Raw genomic sequence first — 20,860 nt, 5'->3', positions numbered from 1 at the left:
GATTGGACAAAGAACGCTTTGTCCGGCCAGCCTGTTGGTACCACCTAAGATGACTGTCTAGGCTTCACCACAGCACTTACGAGCGCTTCGCGCATTGTCCATGACAAGCGTATATTGCGTAAACAGAATGTTACAATAGGCCTACTGGAGAACTGCGAAAAAGTAACCGAAATCATATCAATTGGCATTCCCCGGCATAGGCCTATATTAACATAAATGTCTACGCCGCGTTTTTTGTCGTCGCAGTTTTCGCCTTGAAGCGTTAACATTGTGGCGACACTACTTCCGGATTTCGTTCGGCTAACTGGACTTTTGGAATAATAAACAGGTAACCAAGACGGTTGTGCAATACTAGCCTACTACCATAACTTGACCGCACTACTTATTCAACCATATGACAGAGCCGACAGACAGCCTACTGGGCTGTTCTTCACTAAAAACGTCATAGCTCCTCATATTTATTCAGTGAGTAGGCAGCGACATCAGAGAACTGGCTTCTTCTGGTTTTACGGCACACATAAATACAAAGCGGAGTCTGAGACAAGAGGAAAACACAAAGAGAGGCGTACAGACGCTTTATGCTGAAGACGACCGCAGTGAGGTAACATATAGACTGCATTTTAATAGAACTTGCTACATTTAGATGACGTCTTTATATTTCTCTTTGTCGGCTTTCCAGTTTGATTATATTAGCTAAAACCGTAAACATCAAATAAGTAAACATTACAGCCGACTTGTACCTGCCGGCGCCGAATAGCTTATTAACTGCTGTCAGGTCTGGGCTACTAGGCTACTTGTCCATAGGCAATAACCTACGAGTCGAGTGTTATTGTTCATTAATGCATCGTTTTCATTTTAGATGTTTTATTCCCATTGCCGGGATTGTATCACCGGTACTGTGCTGAACGTATAGCCTAATAATCAACGTAATAGCTGTGTTTTCCTGCTAGTCTATTTTTATATCAGTGTATGCTATGAAATTACTTAACTGTTATTGCTTTTCCATCCCTTGAAGCTATAGCATATACTGTACATGTAGCCTAATACACGCATACGGTTGGCGTAGATATTAGCTAAATGTTGATGACTTTTGCGTGAATAAGGACGATTCTGTACAGTTCATCTTTGCACACCCCTGTCAGTAGTGCCACATTGACATTCTCACTTCTTTACGTGGCAGATCAAACCGCTGTGTGTCTCTGGGACTCTGTGAACGAGAGCGCGCAGACTTCGCTATACGCCGTGTGTGAAGGTGAAACTTTAGTCAACTTCAGTACACCGGGTGATGCGCTTGTCTGTGCGAAATAGAGGAAACTAATTTAGCACTTTTTTATATAACTTAAAAGGAAGTTTAGTCGAAAGAAACTGCGACTGACAGGGAAAACAAAAAGGCAGAAAAGTGTTTGCAGACCTTCGATGCATGTAATTGTAATTTACACTTGCAATAATTTTATTTCCTTTTATTCTGAGGTAAAAGTCACTTTATAAAAATACACACATCGTTTGGTCGAGCTTTCACATTTCCACTCCAAAACTTCCAGTCAGTGGCTTTAGCCTATGGGCTACATTACAATTGTCACAATTGTTGAAACTAGCGTTTTACTCATATATCCGAGGCCTCTGATACTATGCAATGTGACTAAAACGAACTTCTGGTCCCATCAACGACAAGGGATCTCTGTACAATTGTCTTTCAACAACTGCAGTCTTTTAAAAAATATTTTTAGTTTTTCTTTACATTTCTTTGTTGATATTGTGGTTAAGTTATTCTTGTTTGGAAACTACACCCTGAAACATTCCAAGGCCACCCTTTTATCTCAGGTGTGTGTTAAGGTAAAATAGGAAGGTATGTTTGGAAGTGAGACAGTCTTATTTGGCACCTTTTGCATCAAAAATATTATCTTGAGTAAGTACCCTTGAGCTAATGTGATGCTGTGCCAAATAGTTTAGCATCAGATAGACAATTTAAGTATTTGTGTTTCTTCAAACAGAGTGTGAATCAACATTAATTCATCAATGCAGATTGTTAAATAATTTGAAATTTTCTAGTGAAAAGTGTTATGTGGGTACATATGCTTGCGCTTTTTAAGGAAAACGGTCCACTCGTCAATTCCGGTTGAACTTAGTTTTACTTGCAATATATTATAGCTGTCACTAGAGGGCAGAAGACGAATGAGTGTATTGGACCCAAAAATGACCAAAATCACAAAAAATCGTCTTTAAAAGCCATTGTCCTGTAAATACTTTGCGATTAACCTAATTCCATTGTGAATTGAAATGTAACCTCTCTTAAAAATAATAATAATAATAAAATAAAATAAATAAATAAAAGTTAACCTCACTGACTCTTATCTTATATCACTGACTCTAGAATCTTATAATCACGTTTACGACGGAGCTTCATTGCGTCCCATTTATTAGCATTCTTTTCTGCCTTCAAGTCTTAAAGATGTACCAAACAGAAAATTTGTTCTACTTCATCTCACTTTACTTGACACTCCAGTCATACCTGTTTCCGGTTTACATATTGGATTAATTGCCCCTGGTTCAGTTTCAGAACGACTTCCTGACATTTGACACTGACAGTGGGCATCTGAAGAGACTCTCCAGATACATTTCTCAGGAACACAACCAAATTCTGACGCTGGAGATGTTTTGGATAAAGCTATGTCTCAGTCACTTTACAGTGTCAGGAACTTAGTTGTCATGTTTCCTGGTTAACGTAGGCCTACGGGTTTGAGTTGATTTTTTCAGTGTGCGGTTGTGGCTCTGGAGACGTCTGTGTCACTCACCAAGTAAAGACAAATGCAGGAATAAAGTCAAGAGATTCTAGGTCGTACATAGCCTCCCAATCAGCCACACTTTTAGGAGAGGAGACTTGGGCAGTGTGTCAGGCAGTTGGGGAGTAACAGGACCAGATGGGAGAGGATGGAGCATGTCCATAGAAAGCTTGCATCTTTGGCAAATGACAACTCCATTCTCAAATTCCTTTCTAAACACTAGTCTGCAAATCTGTTCCTATTTGTCGGCCAGAAAATAGGCGTTTACCTTTTAGTCATCTACCAACGTTAATTAGTTTCCACTTTATTTACAAGTGCCAGGAGCAGGCTTCTCAGTATTTTGCTGTCTCATATGATACACCTTTCAGTGAGAAGTGTCAGCTTTTTGTGTAGGCTGCATTCTTTTGTGTTTGTGTGGGAATATTGTGCAACACGTTGAACTGTGCCAAAGTCAAACAAAAGACTGAACTATGATTGGCGGTCATCTTGCACTGTTTTAATATGAAGATGCATGTGATGTGTAACTTTGGCAAAGGGTCACCTTGGGGCAAAGACATTATAAAGCTAGCTGGGCACAAGAAACTTCTGCAACTAGTGATGTCCCGATCCAGGTTATTCACCTCCCGATCTGAATCGAGTACAGTAACATTCAGTATCGGCTTATACCGATCTGATACAGATATTTGCCCCACTTTAAAATGGCATATATTGCATTATCATTAAGCATGAAGATTCCAGTTAAAGGTAAAAATAACAAATGCCCAACGTCGGCATACTCCTTTGATTGGTGCTTCTTCTTCAGATGCTTTGTTAAATATGTCGTATTGTAAGAAACTCTGTTAATGTCGCCCCTGAAACACTGGAATTGAAAGGTTGAAAGTAGCCGTAGGGCTGCTTTTGGATTCCACTTTGTATACGTTCCACACAGCAGATATCGTAGCGGATACCAAGTCGTTTCATAAACAGCAGCCTCACCCGCGGTGGCGAATATATAGTGATTGTTCACGGGAGTAGCGGTGCATTCAGTCATTTGACGTAAACAGATTAAACAGGCAGAAAGTACGGAGGCTTTGCGACAGGCAAGAATTAATATGCATATTAAGTGTTGGGTTCAGATCGGATTCAGATCCGGCGAGTCCTAGCTGATACCCGATCCACGAAATATGGTGGTATCGGGAGCCGATACCAATCCACGGATCGAATCGGAACATCCCTAGTAACATTTGTAAAATAGCCTTCATTGTGCATTTCACACGGCCAAGACCATTCATTGCACTGGGCTTTGTTGTAGTAGTTTGGTTGTTAGGGGCAGAGAAATGTTAATCCCATGCATCAAGACTACTGATTTGTTCGCCCCAGATTTGCATGCTTCTAACAGTACATGCATGTGTGCGTACGTGGACGTGCGTCCTGGCGTTATAATATAAATTACTTTCCTGACCTGATGCCCTCATCCGGTTTGACATTTCCACACTGCTCTTTTTACTGCACCAATTCAAATGAATTGCATGGTGCAGTGGTTCGGTGGCCCTACTCTGAAATTCAACCTGTGACATTTGCGTTGAAACCTTTAAAAAAAACTCGTTCTGCCACAATGTCTCAATGCAGCCCAGTTTGGACTTGCCTTCATTTTACTGTTGCAAGGGTTCCTATTGGCTAATAACTGAATGAATGCAATGGAGGGAGAGTGAGATTCCATTGGTTGCATGATAGGCGAAGCTACGAAGGACTGTCAGTCATTGTGACCTGTTTGAGCCGAGGTGAAGATTTTGTTCTTTAGTGCAAAATACAGTGATTGGTCCAAATAAACGAGTCACTGGTGACATGGTAGCTCTTACCACTTCTGGTTTAATTCTCTCAACACTAAATGAGTGTCCCTTTTCTGAGTATAGGTCAGTATACAACATTTCTCAGTCACCCCTCCACCTCCCCAAAGAAAGGAAATACACTGCCATCACAGCTGTCTCTGAGTTTTTAATTTGCATATTTTAGTATGCTTGAATATGGAGATGTATTTAATACAGCAATAAAGCTGAAATTGGTGTGATTGAGTGATTTTCAACGGAAATGTTTCTGAGTGCTGCAATTTCCCAGAGTTAGCAATTAAAGTACACCTGGTCCTCAGTGGGTGGCATTTTGACACAGTCTTAATGCTGTTTAAATATTGTAGTGAGAGTTTAGTTACAGTTTTCCTAATTTAGAAGGCAACTATTTTGGACAGTACAATTGCTATTTTTCTTAATCAATTTAATCAAGGTGTATCAAGTTTTAATTCAGAAAAAATAAAATGCAGTAAAATAAAACCTGATTGTAAAGGATATGAAATGAGATATTCATTTTGTATAAAACACGGGACTGGAAACCATTTCCATAGATACAGAAATTTGGCTCGTAGTGTAAACAAAACTTCTCCAAAATATTGAGTGGGGTCTGTGGGACACACAGACAGAAATAGTGCATAGTGAATGAGCACAATGCACAGACAAAACAAAGTGCACATTAACAGAAAAAATGTCTTCTATAAGCACAAAGTAATTATTCCAAGTATTCCCTTGTCGGTGTGCTTGGGTCCTGTTTCTTGGGTAAGGCAGATGTGTTCTCAGCATGCTCAAGTGCTCATACAACTTTTTAGCCTGGAGCACTTTGAAGTCTAGTTTCTAGTTTCTGGCTTGTGTGATGATCGGTGGCTTGATGCATGTTGCCACTGGAACAAAATAAGCTGGAAGGACAAGCTGTCGGGACTTGTTCAAAAACCTTGCTGTCGAGGAAAAGCAGAGTTAACCTTAAAACTGCTTTTCCTTGATGGCAACAGCTGTCAAAAAACTGAGATACAAAGTAAAAAGGTATAAAAACGGATATAAAATATTGGATTGTAAACACGAGCCCACTGCAAAACTTAAAAATGCTGCATAGTATGCCTTTAAACTACAGTAAATAAAATATCCTCAAGAGAAATAGTTCATTTACTTTACTTTACTTTTTCAAAATTCTGTCAGCACATGCAGTGTTAACAATGATACGAATTAACACAACTTGAAATTATGTTAAAATTTGATTGACAATAATTCGCAAGGATTACAATGGCAGTTTCTGGGCAGCCCTACAAGAATCCACTGTTGGACTATGCGTAGAAGAACGCTTTTGGTGTTACCTGACATGCTACGACTGGTACGGCACTCGTACGCTCCGTTTCCGAAGGAATTCCCAGTGTGCTCATTGCTCTCGTCAGGGGACCAGGGATTTACATTCTCGGTGAACCTCCCAACTCCAGTGGTTACTCGAGGTATTGCAGTTTAGTTAGCCTGGTGCCAAAAAGCAAATTTCCCCATTGAAGTCCATTCAAAACTGTTAATTTACCCTGGCCAAATTAAATTAATTTGGACAGTACTTTTAAACTCCAAAATTTGTTTACAATTAACTGATTAGTCTCCAGGCATCGAGAGTAATTAGACTTTGGACATTTTGTGCGCGTGGTTTTGCGTCACGGTCCACACATCTGCCTACACTGGCACACCTGCGCATGAACGAGTGTGAGGCTGCTATTGACTCAGCAATATGAGTCAATGAAATGAAATGAGTTGCCTTGCCCAGAACCGATGTGTCAGAATACGATGAGTCATTCAATACATGAATCCACCGTCATTACTGTTTTGATTATATTGTTATTTTGATATTATTACTATTAGTATTACTAATAATATTGTTACCTCCATTGTTAATGTGAATAATGTGAATAAATGAAAAATAATAAATAAGTGATAAAGCTGCCATGTGTTAGTCTTAAATTAAAATGCTATTATGCTGATGACACCATATTATTATTTTGACTACATTGTTAGTTTGATATAGCTAATTGTTATTGAAAAATTGTCATTAGTTAGCATTTCTGTCTTTGCATAATGATGGTGCGGATGAATTGCATATGAAAAATAAATAGGCCAACTAAATTAAAAAAAACAAACTGCTTTTCGATGGATACAAATGTTAATTTCTTATTACTTATGTTGCAGTCGAGAGCCACTGAGCGTTTGTATTGTTCAGAAAAGTTTGTTAGGTAGCTATAGTGCAACTCTTTTACTATCTGTCTAGCTGCTAGCTGGCTAGTTGTAGCTAGGCAGTTGGACAGCTCCATTAGCTAGCTTCTATAAAAATATTGAATTACTTTAACTTACAGAAACATTAGAAACCACATTAGACATGTCCTTGTCACAATGTGCCAGTTGTTTTCTTCCATAAAACCCTGTAGCTAGCCAACTACTAGTTGCAATGTCACAGTTTGTCAGACAACTTAAAAGGTTTCTCTGAACACACACCCGCGTGTTCTCGTCGTTGCTCTGCACTTACCTGTTTACCGAGAACCTTCACATTTAGGTATCCAGTGCACATGCTCTGGTGCCAAAGAGCCCCATAGTCAAACATGGCAGCCTCCATGAATTGGCTGTATGCACCAATGAGCAGCTCTCATAGGAGTCCGTGGGACTGGTTAGCAGAAGCTGTCTCCAGATCTTGTATAGCTTGATGGCTCCAGTCCTCCACATCTGCCAAACAGATACGTCTACTGTGTGCTGTGTGGTTCCGCAGTCGACTGGCTGGGGCTTCAAGAGACTAAATTTGCAGAGTAAAAAAATAGCAGTATAAGCACAATGGGATAGCTGCATTTTGTATGCCATACAAAATTATATTGGATATGAGAATACTTTTTATATTTGATAAATAGTGCAGCCCTACTTTATATACATTTTGTCAGACTGACATTCTTTTATATTTTGCAAGAAATTATGCCAGGAGTGTTCATTTCTTTTTTTTTGTTGACTATTTTGTACATTTTATAATGGTTTTTCTTGATTTTTAATGTGGTCAGAGTTACTGAATTACATTTTAACACTGCAATTCTGTAAAATTAACCAAACAAGGTGATTGTTTAACATTAGCAATTTCATTGTTTAATAAAGCAAACAGGCTTAGGTGCATTCATGTGAAATTTATGCACATTCATTTTTGAACGTTTTGCTTGCAGGCACACAAATTCACACGGCACGACGCTGACGCACATGCACTCTAAAAACTTTGCATTACTGGTTTGGGCGGTGCCGTATTATTAGGTAAGGGCACAGCCCTAAAATATTAGCAAGCATGATGATGCAACACGAGAAAGATCTCATTGCAAAGTGTTGGCATATGACTGACCCAGGTGAGGGCTTGAGGCCTACATGTGGGCCGGCACCCTGAAAAGACCTGGACTGACAAGAGGCAAGAAAACGATACATCTCTGTGAATTGCTGGTGAAAGCACACCCTTGGCACAGAGCATTGAAGCCCAGGGTTGTATAGAGATCCCTGGCCAGCAAAGCCACCTATTCAAGCTCAGAAGTTTCCACACAGCGTTTATTCAGGGTTTGTTATTCACTTAGCCTTGCAGTTTTGAAATGAGAAGTGCATTTTTCCGCCCTTTTTGGTCTGCGGCCTTGTGTGTGGCCGTGTGCTAATCAGCTTTTTGACTTCGTAAGAAATGTGATTAGAAAACGACGGAATGCGAAAAGTCGGCAGAAATGAAAATTTAAAAAAAAAGAGAAGCGGTTTTGTTTTTGCTCCTGCCGCGGCCTGTTTTAACCCTGATTACAGGCTGCGGCCTTTGTTATTACAAAACCGAAATCGGCGAGCATTAATAGGATTTTAAGAGCACTCCGGTTTTAGAATGAGGTGCTTTTTTAGGTCAGCTGAGCAGGTGCTGACAGGATTAATGGCAAAAAATGAGAACGGAACATGGTGGTTGTGTTTGAGGAGGCTTTTAGCCGTTTCCAGGTAGTGGTGAAACTATTAAAATATGGCACTTTAATGAAATATTATGCCACGGAGAATGGATTTAGCCCCTACCCCCACTGAGCCAGTGGAGTGCCGGCGGCGCTCTGACTTGTCCCATAAGCATACGCTGCAGACTGATTGGGTCTCCCCGGCTGATCCTGATTTTAACTCCCGAGCACTGTAATCCACAGAGCTATGCCGTAAAAAGTGAATTGAGTGAGCCTCTTTCATGTAATTCCTTATAGAAATTGGTGGCTGAAGATTAAGTGAACTGTGTTATGTTGTGTGTGCGCGCATGTGTGTGTATGTGTGTTTATGTGTGTGTGTGTGTGTGTGTGCGTGCATGTGTGTGAGGGGACTTTTAGAGCCATACACTTGTATCTCCTGCCCTGTGTGTTATGTGACATAATATTCAATGGCAACTAAGCCTTTGACACAGATTTAACCGCTTGGTCAGTACAATTTAATCACACAGCAGCACATCGGAATGTGTGGATCCCGTATTCATTTGCCCAGGTTTGTGGTTTTACTCCCTTCTGAGCAGAAGTGTCCACGATTTCTATTTTTGTGTGCCTTAATGGGAATGGAAATAAGTGTGGCCATGTGTTTGGTGTTGCTAGGTGACTGTGGCGGGGATGGGGTCTTGGGGGGTGATGATTTGTGACATCAGGAAATAGAACAGCGCGTGTCTCGTCCTCTCAGAGGAAGTGCTCTGGAAGGGGCAGGTTTTGTTTAGTCTGCTCACTAATGAAACCCGGCCTCCTCTCATCTTCAGATTTCTGTGTCTGCTTCTCATCATGGCCTTTCGCCTGATGCCTGTTGCACGGTCTCTCACCCCATACCTGTTGGTTTTTATTAATTTTTCATTATTTTTGCTGTTGCTTGCTGTCGACTGAACTGCTTTTACTTTTGGTTCAAGCTACTGTGGGAAAAAAAAGGTAATATTGTTGCCAGAGAGGATATTACGCTAAGCCATAATACAATGTTTTCAATTCCCTGGAGCCCGTCACTTTGTTAACGTCAAATAAATGTATCTGTTTGGCAGACGTCCTCTCACGGGGTGACTTGTGAAGCTTATGTTTTTCCATATTTACGCTGCTGGGCATACACAGGAGAAGGGTTGAGTGGCACGATCCGGAAAACAATGGCCGTTCCCCACTGGGGGAGCCGAACCTTGTTCCTTCAGGTCGCGGGCTCCGTCCGGTGACTGCAGCTCTGAGATGCGGTCATGCGAACAGCCGTTTACTGGCTTGCGGGCCGCGGTTTCCCGTTGTTTTTGATTAGATACACGAGCGGGCATAATGGGATCAGGGAAACGTGCTTCGAACATCTCCGCCCACAGCTCTACCCGGGGAGAGCTGAGCTGCAGTCAGCGTAATCACGGAGTACTGAGCGGGGAAGGCTTGCCCTTAGCTGAGCTCTTCACTCCAGGCACGTCCTGGTCGACTGTGGACATGTTCTCTTATTCAAACTGTGTTAGCACATAAACATTAGGCATTCTCAGTCAAGGGCCAACCAGAATCCCGAATGTTTCTCTGACTGCAGGGCGCAAATGTGCCACCTGTTGAGTGCCAGTTATTGGTGCCAACGTTCCTCCCAGCGACAATTATTCAGTTTAATGAAATATTGTGAAATATTGTGGTTGCGGTGGTTGGATTCACCTTTTGCCGTTAGTGATAACTGTGCCTTTCTTTCAGTGTGGGTCTGTACTCCTGTAATACTGCGTGGCCTGAAGTGTGTAGAACAGTCACTGCAGAGTAAAATGTCCAGTGTTAATTCAGCTCTAAGAGAGTATATATGAGTCCAATTGAGATTTACTCTCTAAGAGATTATTTAACAGTGAACATTTTACTGTGTGGGTTGTTGAAGGGTGAATCTGAGAGGTACATGCATTTGCCTGCAGTATACCTGGTGACACAGGTAAGCGTAGATCTGTGGTTACTGGAAGGGGAAAAAACATTCCAAAAATTGTTCACTAGGAGACAGAACTCTTGGAGAACAAACACTTCTAAAAGGTTGATAAACATAGAAAAGCTCAGCACCAAGGGAAGAGGCCAAGGTACTCTGTCTTAGCATGAAAAAAAAAGATATAAAGCCTTTATTAAATGGGCTAGAACAAAGCTAAAAAGAACAACATGTATCAACACCAAGACTTCATCAGGGTCATCATCATCAATCATGGGACAGTTTGATGTTTCAAAGCCCTCTGTTTGGGGGAAAAAACAACAATTCATATTAACACTGAGGCTTCATCAGGGTCATCATCATCAATCATTGGACAGTCCGATGTTTCGAAACCCTTTGATTGACAGGCCGGCGTATAGCGATGCGACCGTCTTAATGTCCGACCGTAATCCCTGTGCGCTCCTCTTCCTGTCCGCAGGTCCCCTAACAGAAGAGCTTTGGCGGAATGCAAAGTTGTGAAATATCTTCAGACAGCACTGATGACCCCCTTTGTAGCGGCCCACGCGGACTTCGGCAGCCTCGAATAGTAGTCGTCGGCGCGGGCTTGGCCGGCCTCGCTGCGGCGAAGACCCTCCTGGAGAACGGCTTCGCGGATGTGACTGTCCTCGAGGCGTCGGATCGAGTCGGAGGCAGAGTGCAAAGCGTTCAGCACGGTGAGGGCGCCGGGGGGAGAAACGGGCCGTCCGCTCGCCCCGCCTGAACAAAAAAAACAAAAAACAAAAAAAAAAACGCTGCGCTTCTGCTTCTGAAGAAAAAAAAAAAGACAATGTGACAGTATTTCCTACCAAACTGGAGAATTTGGCACTTTGAAATACTTAAAGTACGGAATGACAGAAAGGGTGTGAGGGTCTGTTCGTACTTGTATTGTTGAACATTTGCTTGGAAAAAAGGAGGAAGGCTTTTTTAGGGCAGCCCTTTTGCATGTACACATGTTTGTTTCTAAAATGTATTTTATTACCATCAAAAAGTCAAAGAAACGCATTTCGAAACTACAAGAGATTGAATTTCATAACTGAGAGTAGGCTGCCCAGTCAGTGATATATTTATCCAGTTAAAAGAGATGGAAACTTGAGGAATAAAGACAGCAAGCACGCGCACACGCGCACGCACACACACATATACACACACAAACACACACGCATAAGAGTGTAGGCATACACACCCACGCACACACACACACATGCACGGATGTGTGTGCACACTCATTTCTTTTTTTCTCTGTTTTATTAACAAAATAGTTTTAGTTAGTTTGGGACTCTGTAGGAATTTGAGACACGTTTTACATCAGGCATCTTTTGAAGTCTCAAAGAGTCTGAAGAGTCTGTTTCCCAAGGGATTTGGGTAAAATTGAGGTACATGTCAGTATTGGAAATGGGCTCAGAATAGCATTTAGATCCGATTCAGATGAGGTGACAAATACCACTGAGATGCACATGTTGTAACCTGGTAATTATCCCTTTTGCTTTGTGTAAGCATTGAGGCACAGGTGTCTCTATTTGCAGTCTCTTGTGCTTTATAAGAGCCCTGAGGCACACTCGTTTGCATTCCAGACTGTTTGATGTTCCTCTGTCGCTCCGACGGCGTCGGGCGAACGTGTCACAGAAACGGCTGACTCTCCCTCTCCGTCCAGGACAAACCACTTTGGAACTCGGAGCCACCTGGATCCACGGTGCCCATGGCAACCCGGTCTTCCACTTGGCGGAGGACAATGGCCTTCTGGAGCACACCACAGACGGGGAGAGGAGCGTGGGCCGCATCAGCCTGTACACCAAGAATGGTGTGGCCCACTACCAGACTAACAACGGAAAGAGGATCCCCAAGGACCTGGTGGAGGAGTTCAGCGACCTGTACAACGAGGTGAACCAGATTCCTCTTTTTTTTAAAACACAAAAAAAACATTGTGTAATCTTTAAAAAATTGTATGTTTAGGACATGGTGCAAGTCTTACAAACAGATAGATTAATACCTGCTTTTAGGCAGCTACAAGCTCATTTCCTTCCAGGATTTTTTTCAGTATTAATCCAGTTATATTAAACTTCATGTCATAAAATTTATAGTCGGCATATATTACCAAATATACTGTGGATGTGCAGTATATTTACGTTTTCGACAGTATTTGTAAAAAACTGAAGGTAGTGGAAAATAGCAGATCTGTTTTATAATTTACTGTACACTCCCACACTCTTTATAATAGCCACTCAATCCTGTGATTCACCATTTGCTTTTAGTTTCTGAATGAGTTGTGTTTGGTTGATTTCCGGAGTGTCGTTTGAATGAATGGCGATTAGGTGAGTGGAACAGGGTCCTCTCTGTTCTCGGAGGGAAAGCTTCCCCGTGTCCCTGCCTCCTCGCCGCCGCGCGAAAGACGGTAATCGGCAGGAAATGTCCGTCACAACCGCCGCGCGGTTCCCGCAGCCGGGACTTAGCTTAATTGAACGCTCTCGGTGAAAGGATTAAGAGAGATCTAATGAGGTTAAGTATTCCTGTTGTGCGTCGCGCTTGGTTTGTTGATAAACACACACCGCGTCGTGGACTGTGCTTGTGTCTGTGAATCATGTGATGGCGAAATTCTGCCCACACCAGTCTGACACGGCTCTCCCTTGTCAGCCACATTTCACGTAAAACTGGTGTCTATATGCAAACATAACACCCAGAATGTAAACGGGTTTCATTTCAAGTGTATGACGTAAACTTTGCCGATCCCTTTTACTTGACGTCATGAAAGACGATGACAAAATGCATCATCGCATCAACTATGTTTCCCTGTCATACATTTGCGTCCAGTTACTGGAAAAAAGGAACATCCCTCTTCCTTTTTTATCCTTTTATCCTTGAGAATTTTCTGTACTGCATCTCCTTTCTGCTAGAGGTGTTACTAGTTGTCATTCCCCATGCTGCTGACCTACATTCAACCTTTTGGGCCAATGGGGCGATTGCTCATGTGGTCTGATGCTCCTCATTATGTGCCGCATAAAAGGCTCTAATCCCCGCCGTCCCCTTTGTGCGTCAAGCCTGGTTGTCTTGCTGAGGCCCACACTATGATTTAATTAATACCTTATAATTATAATCCTTAAAGCGCCACTTGCGGTGCTAGCAGATTCCTTTATTTCAGGTCCCTGCGTGTCCTTAGGTCTTTATCGGCTGTGAGGTCACTGCGCGTGTTCGTACCCTGAAGGATCTGCCCCAGTTAAAATGTTAGGCCGGACGTTTCAGCATGTGACCGAAAATAAGCGCACTTATGTGTTTGCTTACCAGCTTCGCTCGGGAATTCCAGCTGGCCCAGAAAAATCAGCGATAAAGACCAAGAAAAAATGACGAGATACGGTCAAATCAATACATCCTTATCCAGTGATTACTAAGGGGTAGAGTACAAGGGTGACGACAAGCAATAAACAATAAACTGGACCGTTTACCAAATTTTTATTGCATTTACTTCCTGTTGCACCAGTGGGTGACGTAATTGAGAACAAGATACAGTGTCACAAGTCTCCTAAGTAAAATGTGTACACATATCCTGTGCCTTCTGTTTTTCTTTGGCCTTCTGCACGAGTCAATACGGGATACATTAAGGATATTAGCACCTAGCTTTTTTGTGTCAGCTTTCAGTATTGATGTTGGCTAATAATATCTGTTTTTAGGACAGTGTGTTATTACTTGCAATACACTGGCATTTAGCAGATACTCTTATACAAAGCAGCTTACACAATACATTGTATCCATTTATACAGCTGGGCATATGCTGAAGCAATTAAGATTAAGTTCATGGGTAATGTATTGCTCAGTGGTACAACAGCAGTTTCTGACCCAGGAATAAAACCGGCAACTTTTAGGTTAAAAGCCCAGTTCCTTACCCAGGATGCCACAGTGGATCTCACAAGCAGGGGCTGACTTCTCCTTCTGGCTGTGTTCCCAGGTATATGACCTGACTCAGGAGTTCTTCCAGAACGGGAAGCCGGTGGGAGCCGAGAGCCAGAACAGCGTGGGGATCTTCACCCGTGATGTCGTCCGCAAGAAGATCATGCTGGACCCGGACGACTCGGAGAACACCAAGAGGCTCAAGCTGTCCATGCTGCAGCAGTACCTCAAGGTCAGCATAACAGCAGCCCATAACCAATCTTTTCAAAACACTGAATTGCATCTGTACTGTAAATATACAGAGAGCTCCATAAGGTTTGGGACAAGGACATATATACCCTTTATTATAAGGGAATTTTTATACATTTTGGTTTTAACGTGTAGAAATGACAGCATATTTTATACATACTGTAGTCCCCCCATTTCAGGACACCATAATGCTTGAGACAAATGGCTTCACGTGTTTCTCGTCAGTCAGGTGTGTTCAGTTGCTTGTATTTATTTTACTGTATGAACAGTGATGTAAAAAAGAAAGTACTCCCTCTTCCAATTCTATGGTTGTAAATACTCTATTAGTACATAGCTTACCTGTCTCTCTCTCTCTCTCTCTCTTTCTCTCTCTCTCTCTCTCTCTCTCTCTCTCTCTCTCTCTCTCTCTCTCTCTCTCTCTCTCTCTCTCTCTCTCTCTCTCTCTCTCTCTCTCTCTCTCTCTCTCTCTCTCTCTCTCTCTCTCTCTCTCTCTCTCTCTCTCCAGGTGGAGAGCTGCGAGAGCAGCTCGCCCAACATGGACGAGGTGTCGCTCAGCGAGTTCGGGGAGTGGACGGAAATCCCGGGCGCCCACCACGTCATCCCCGGCGGCTTCATCCAGGTGGTGGAGCTGCTGGCCGAGGCCGTGCCCGCCCGGGTGGTGCGGCTCAACCGGCCCGTCCGCCGCGTCCACTGGAACCACTCGCGGCAGGAGGAGATCGCCGACCACAACGGCGACCGCCGGGCCGCCCCGCTGGGCCACCCCATCCAGCTGGAGTGCGAGGACCGCGAGTTCATCCCCGCCGACCACGTCATCGTCACCGCCTCCCTGGGCGTGCTGAAGAAGAGCCACGAGAGCCTGTTCTCCCCGGGGCTGCCCGAGGACAAGGTGCAGTCCATCCAGAAGCTGGGCATCAGCACCACCGACAAGATCTTCCTGGAGTTCGCCGAGCCCTTCTGGAGCCCCGAGTGCAACAGCATCCAGTTCGTCTGGGAGGACGAGGCGCAGCTGGAGCAGCCGGCCTACCCGGAGGAGCTGTGGTACCGCAAGATCTGCAGCTTCGACGTGCTGTACCCGCCCGAGCGCTACGGCTACATGCTGTGCGGCTGGATCTGCGGCGACGAGGCCCTGCTCATGGAGCGCTGCGACGACGAGACGGTGGCCGAGACCTGCACCGATCTGCTGCGCAAGTTCACAGGTGTGTGCCCCCCACCCCCCACCCCCCACCCCTAGCGGTCGCCTGGGAAACAGTCCAGCTTCGGGCCCTGAGCTGTAACTGAGTGTGGCTTGCGGTGCTGCTTGCGAGAAATGGCATCATTACACGGCCGTGGTGCCGTTTCTCAGCGCAGGCTAGCCTAGCGTATCACGCTGCGCTCTCTGGCGCAGTCACGGTGGGAGTGCTTCCACATCTGTCACTTTGAATGATGTCATGCACCTCATTAGATCTCAGAATCCCTTAAAGGCATACTATGCAGGAATTCTGTCCTTACTTCACTCCTGTGTTTATAATCCAAAAGGTCTCCTCCTCTATACTCCACCCTGCCCCCAAGCTCCAACAAATCTAGATATTTTGATCCGGCTAGCAAAGTCAGTAGCTGTAGCATTCGTACTGCAGACTTCTGGAATCTCATCTCTTTCAACAATACAGCAATAGCTGCAATCATACCAGTCAGCCAAAATTCTCGACTGACATATCTGATAACAAAAACTCCCACTTTGCTCTCATACGCAGCAAAGTTATGGGATAGCTAGCTTTAGCTTAGGGGTGATGCTATGTCAAAGTCAGGATTTTTAATGTGAAAATCCTGACTTTAAAGTAGGAAATTCATACATATGTTAAAGAGACTTGCAAGAATTCACTTCTTACCTGACACATTCAGTATGCATGTTTTCCGAGCTCTTACACAAACAACGATTTACTTCCTGTGAAATAATATTTTCCTGATAAAAATGGTTTCTCATATTAACATGTAAGCACATGCAAGAATGTTAGCCTGAAAACACCCAGTATGGGGCCAGTTGTACTGGTCTCGTCATGCAATTTAATCTCTTCCCCCATCTCGTTACCCACAATGCTTTAGTTCTATTCGGTTTCAATACTATTATTTTAAATAGAAATGACACCCATTGTATTATAAATTGTAATCATGCACAAATACAAAATAAAAAAACAGGCACACATTTTCATTTTTCATGGAACATCGTTCTTATTGCCCAGAGTATTAAAAGTAGTGTTTACTGTACATGTAACTCTGTGAAACTGCAACAAGAACTGTGCCCTTCTGATTTGACAGGCGGCCGCCATGGTTATGCTGATGCCACAAGCTAAAACGACGCTCACCCTTATGAAACCTTCACGGGCGTCACCTCTATCCAAAACCATTCCGATGACGGATTGGCTAATGGATGACGGGTTAATGAGGCAGCTGGAATGACGGGGCTGCCTTTCAGCACACAGCTCCTATAGAGAAAGAGCCTGGCTCTACGGTGACATAAGCCTGGTATCTAAAGACCACTGGGTCACCACCTGCTGTAGGCCAACCGTGTCTGTTTCCCCTCACGGCCTGCCTTATTACAAAATGGCTCCTTCCGCCCGTGGCTTTCGCTTCTGACACCGGCCGGCGCTATGATTTGCGTCCCCGAAATCGGATTTGGATGACTTCTGGGCCGGCGCTTGTGGAAGTGTGGTTTGGCAACTCCCGGCGTCTGGGAGATTAAATTGCGTTTGGCTGCCAGAAAAAAAAAAGAACGGATGTCAAATGGTTTTATTGTTTTGAATCTGGCAGGACCGTGCTTGGGTCTTGCGCGGAGAAGTAGCAAATCTGGATTATTTCTGTCTATTCATTTATTTCAGGTCCTCTGAAGATCTCGTGCTTTTTCGCTCAAAGCCATCACAATGCAATAATGACCTGGCAGTAAACAGGCGCTTCGCCGTCGCTCTGAGCTGATTGGTCGGAGCAGTTATTAACGATGAGTGAGAGGCCGGTCGGACGACGGCTACGCCGACGGCTTTGTGCGGCCGAGGTTTCGGTGACGAAGGCCAGAACAGGCCGTTTCTGGAAGGACACCTGCTCCCCTTCTCGCCTCCCCTCCACTCCTCCCCCCGCCCTCCCCAATCGTTCAGACATTGAGCAAACCGCCACTGCCTCACTGAGTGTGAAGCGAACATTTCCAGTTTTATGGAAGATGCTCAGATAATATTTACATTGCACTTAGGCACTTATCATAATATAACATAACATAATGACGAGAACAGGCCATTCAGCCCAACAATGCTCGCCCCTTTTTCCTGACTAAATTAGCACTCTGATTACCTACAGACTAGATAGGTATGACTATCAAGCTTAGTCTCGAAAATCCCCAGAGTTTCTGCCTCTGCTAGGTGACCTATCGCACAAGGTCGTCCAGAGCCATTTTCCGGAAAACAAGATGGCGGTGCTCACTTCGGCCCCTCTCTCTGCTCCGTTCCAGGGAACCCCGACATTCCGAAACCTCGCAGGATCCTGCGCTCGTCCTGGGGCAGCAACCCCTACATCCGCGGCTCGTACTCCTTCACCCGCGTGGGGTCCAGCGGGGGCGACGTGGAGCGGCTCGGCATGCCCCTCCCTTACGCCGAGAGCACCAAGGCGCCGGTGAGTCACCGGACGTTTACTGGATGCGCCGAGAGACGGCATCCGCCTCCTCAGTCCCCATAGGAAACAGCCATGCGTCTGTGAATGGTGTCATTTACGAGCACACAGCATGCTGCCTGTCATTTACTGCCCTTTATGCAGACTGTCACTTAAAGACACGCATGAAAGAACTTACTAGTGCATTACTCTATAGGCTGTGTTGATGCATATAAATGTGTCGTTTACATATGAAACTGACAGTCGATTTTGAACCATATGCAGGAAAGTGGCCTATAATTATTTGGATGTAATTTAATTAAATATTAAGGGAGCACTCAACTCTTCTTCTTTTTTTAACATTATTGTTACGGGTTTGCAAAGTGTTTTGCTGTGGATCTAAGTAGCTGAAAGCCATTACATCTGTTGTAAATGTTCCCTGTTACATCAAAGTGGACTTGTCCCAACGACAGCCCTTGAAAGAGCAGCCTGACCTTGGAGAAGGCCTACTGAACACCGCTGTTGTGTGCATAAACGGCACATTGCTCAGAGAGTTTCCCGTAGCATTAGCACAACAACAGCATGCGCCATATGCTGGGTCATTGTGACCCTACCCGCTTTAATTTCACCCCCCCCCCCCCACCCCCACCTCTCTCTTCCACTCCCCACAGCCTCTACAGGTGCTGTTTGCTGGGGAAGCCACCCACAGAAAATATTATTCCACTACCCATGGTGCTTTGCTGTCAGGCCAGAGGGAGGCCACTCGCCTGATAGACATGTACCAGGACTTGTACAATGCAGATGCCACAAAGCCTAACGTGTAAAATGAACCACTGACTAGTGAATAAAACTCTGTGTTTTCTTGCTTTTTGTTTTTAATATATTACAGTAGAGGGCATTACATTATAAAAATAATAATAATAATAATAATAATAATGATAATAATGAAGCTGAATTTTTACTGTATTTAGACCTAGAGCTCTGTAGATTTTCCTTTGATTGAGATGTACTGTATGGGGTGACAGAGAGAGTACTGTCATCTGGTTCTTATACTGTTTTTTTAAATTGATAAATATGTTCATAACACTTCTATAATTTAACTTGTTTTGTAAGTGCCTTCTGTATGTAATGTTATGTTATTGACGAAAGAACATGAAAAATAAATAAATTGAATATTAATGTTTGCGGTGCTTTTGGGAGTCTTTCTTTTTTACATAAAGCCTTCCCATGTGGAACTTTAGGGGTGTTAGGAACTTGACTTCTCTTTTCCACAAATCAGTTTTACTAACCACCTTAGTGACTTTATCTTTATCTTTTACATTCCTTTTCCATGGTAACATATGTTGAAACCGTTGATTTTGGTTAGACATCTTGTTTTTAGATATGTATCCTCTCATCTTGTATCTGGAGTGAATTATGGAAAAAAAACCCCACTGTGGTGTAAACTTTCCGTCTGCTGAAACAATGTCTGAGCTCTGTCTTGTGGTAATGACTTTCTGCAGTGCAGTGGATAGTACATGTCTGCCAAGGAAAATACCTTCCACTTTGTACATATGGATCCTGGAGACTTAACCTCAACAGTTTTTCCCCCCTATTATTTTCCAGACATGATGAAAACATCCATTCATTTTTATTACTTAATGTTTGGGTTCTAGAATTTGTTTTTGTTTTACCCATAATTCCATGCCGTCCCTTTGCTGCCATCTGCTGGTGCTTAAAATGTAATTTAAACCTCTCAAATAATGTAAACAAGTCTTAGAAAATCCAGATTACAGCTTGCAGTGACCTGAACTGTTATACTGAACTGAAGCAATCAGTGACAATAACTATATGAAAAAGATAGAGAAATTACATTTTTGTTGGAGTATTTTATTTTATCTCATAACATTACTTGATGCCTTAAGTATATGTCTTTACACTAAGGACACCCTTTCAGAACTCACATCAATGTTAATGTGAATTTTACTGATTGCTTTCTTTTCACAGTGTTTTTTCCCTTTTGAAAACTAAGCATAATGCAAAGTGATATGCATTGATAAAAACCGGTAGAAAATGCAGCTGAGCAGTTCAAGAGTCATATATTTTCTCTGGCAAATATTGTTGTAATCTGGACAAGCAAACATGACCTGAAGTTGCACTTTTTGACTGTGCTAGCCAAAATAATAAAATATGTGTTCCATATTTTAACTGCCTTAATCAGTTTTTTTTTCCAATACCACCATCTGCTGGTCATAAAAAAGAAAGCAAAACCATATTGTTCATGGAAATGTTCTTGAGGACTCTTGAGGATCCATTAGTGATGAGAGTAATAATGCATCTGAAGACTACAGGATAATTGTTACATGAGGAGCAAGAGATATGATGGAAAAATAAGAAAAAGACGTCATTCATACAGTACGTGCAGAAAGACAGGCTGGTTCAAACCCACATTTTCCCATTCTTGGACACTTGACTAATAGGCCATTGGCTTATTGAGGTCACTCATGTAAACAAGATATGCTTGAAGGGAAATCTTATTTCTGAACTATGGAACTTGATATGATTTGTAATTTTTGTTCTGCAATTGGTATATTTATATTTATATATTTCAACATACTTTAGTCT

At 43.1% G+C, this 20,860-nt stretch overlaps 1 protein-coding gene across 1 annotated transcript; it reads left to right on the top strand.

Moving 5' to 3' along the window:
• Positions 1–455: 455 nt before the first annotated feature.
• Positions 456–19,440, top strand: smox (spermine oxidase). The gene is made up of 7 exons (XM_064335138.1): positions 456–601; positions 10,965–11,199; positions 12,177–12,403; positions 14,460–14,633; positions 15,156–15,846; positions 18,120–18,280; positions 18,928–19,440. The coding sequence occupies exons 2-7, from the start codon at positions 10,992–10,994 to the stop codon at positions 19,078–19,080; spliced, it is 1,614 nt and encodes a 537-aa protein (XP_064191208.1). The 5' UTR covers positions 456–601; positions 10,965–10,991; the 3' UTR covers positions 19,081–19,440.
• Positions 19,441–20,860: the final 1,420 nt, after the last annotated feature.

The sequence above is a fragment of the Anguilla rostrata genome, chromosome 5 (assembly GCF_018555375.3).
Source record: "Anguilla rostrata isolate EN2019 chromosome 5, ASM1855537v3, whole genome shotgun sequence".
Classification (NCBI taxonomy): Eukaryota; Metazoa; Chordata; class Actinopteri; order Anguilliformes; family Anguillidae; genus Anguilla; species Anguilla rostrata.
This window is presented reverse-complemented; position numbering and strand designations above follow the sequence as displayed.

What these genes read in the sequence shown, in the direction of transcription:
- smox (XM_064335138.1), top strand. Translation starts at nt 10,992, where the DNA reads ATGCAAAGTTGTGAAATATCTTCAGACAGCACTGATGACCCCCTTTGT. An exon ending in TCTGCTGCGCAAGTTCACAG is followed by an intron (nt 15,847 to 18,119) that starts GTGTGTGCCCCC and finishes GCTCCGTTCCAG; the next exon opens with GGAACCCCGACATTCCGAAA. An exon ending in CCGAGAGCACCAAGGCGCCG is followed by an intron (nt 18,281 to 18,927) that starts GTGAGTCACCGG and finishes CACTCCCCACAG; the next exon opens with CCTCTACAGGTGCTGTTTGC.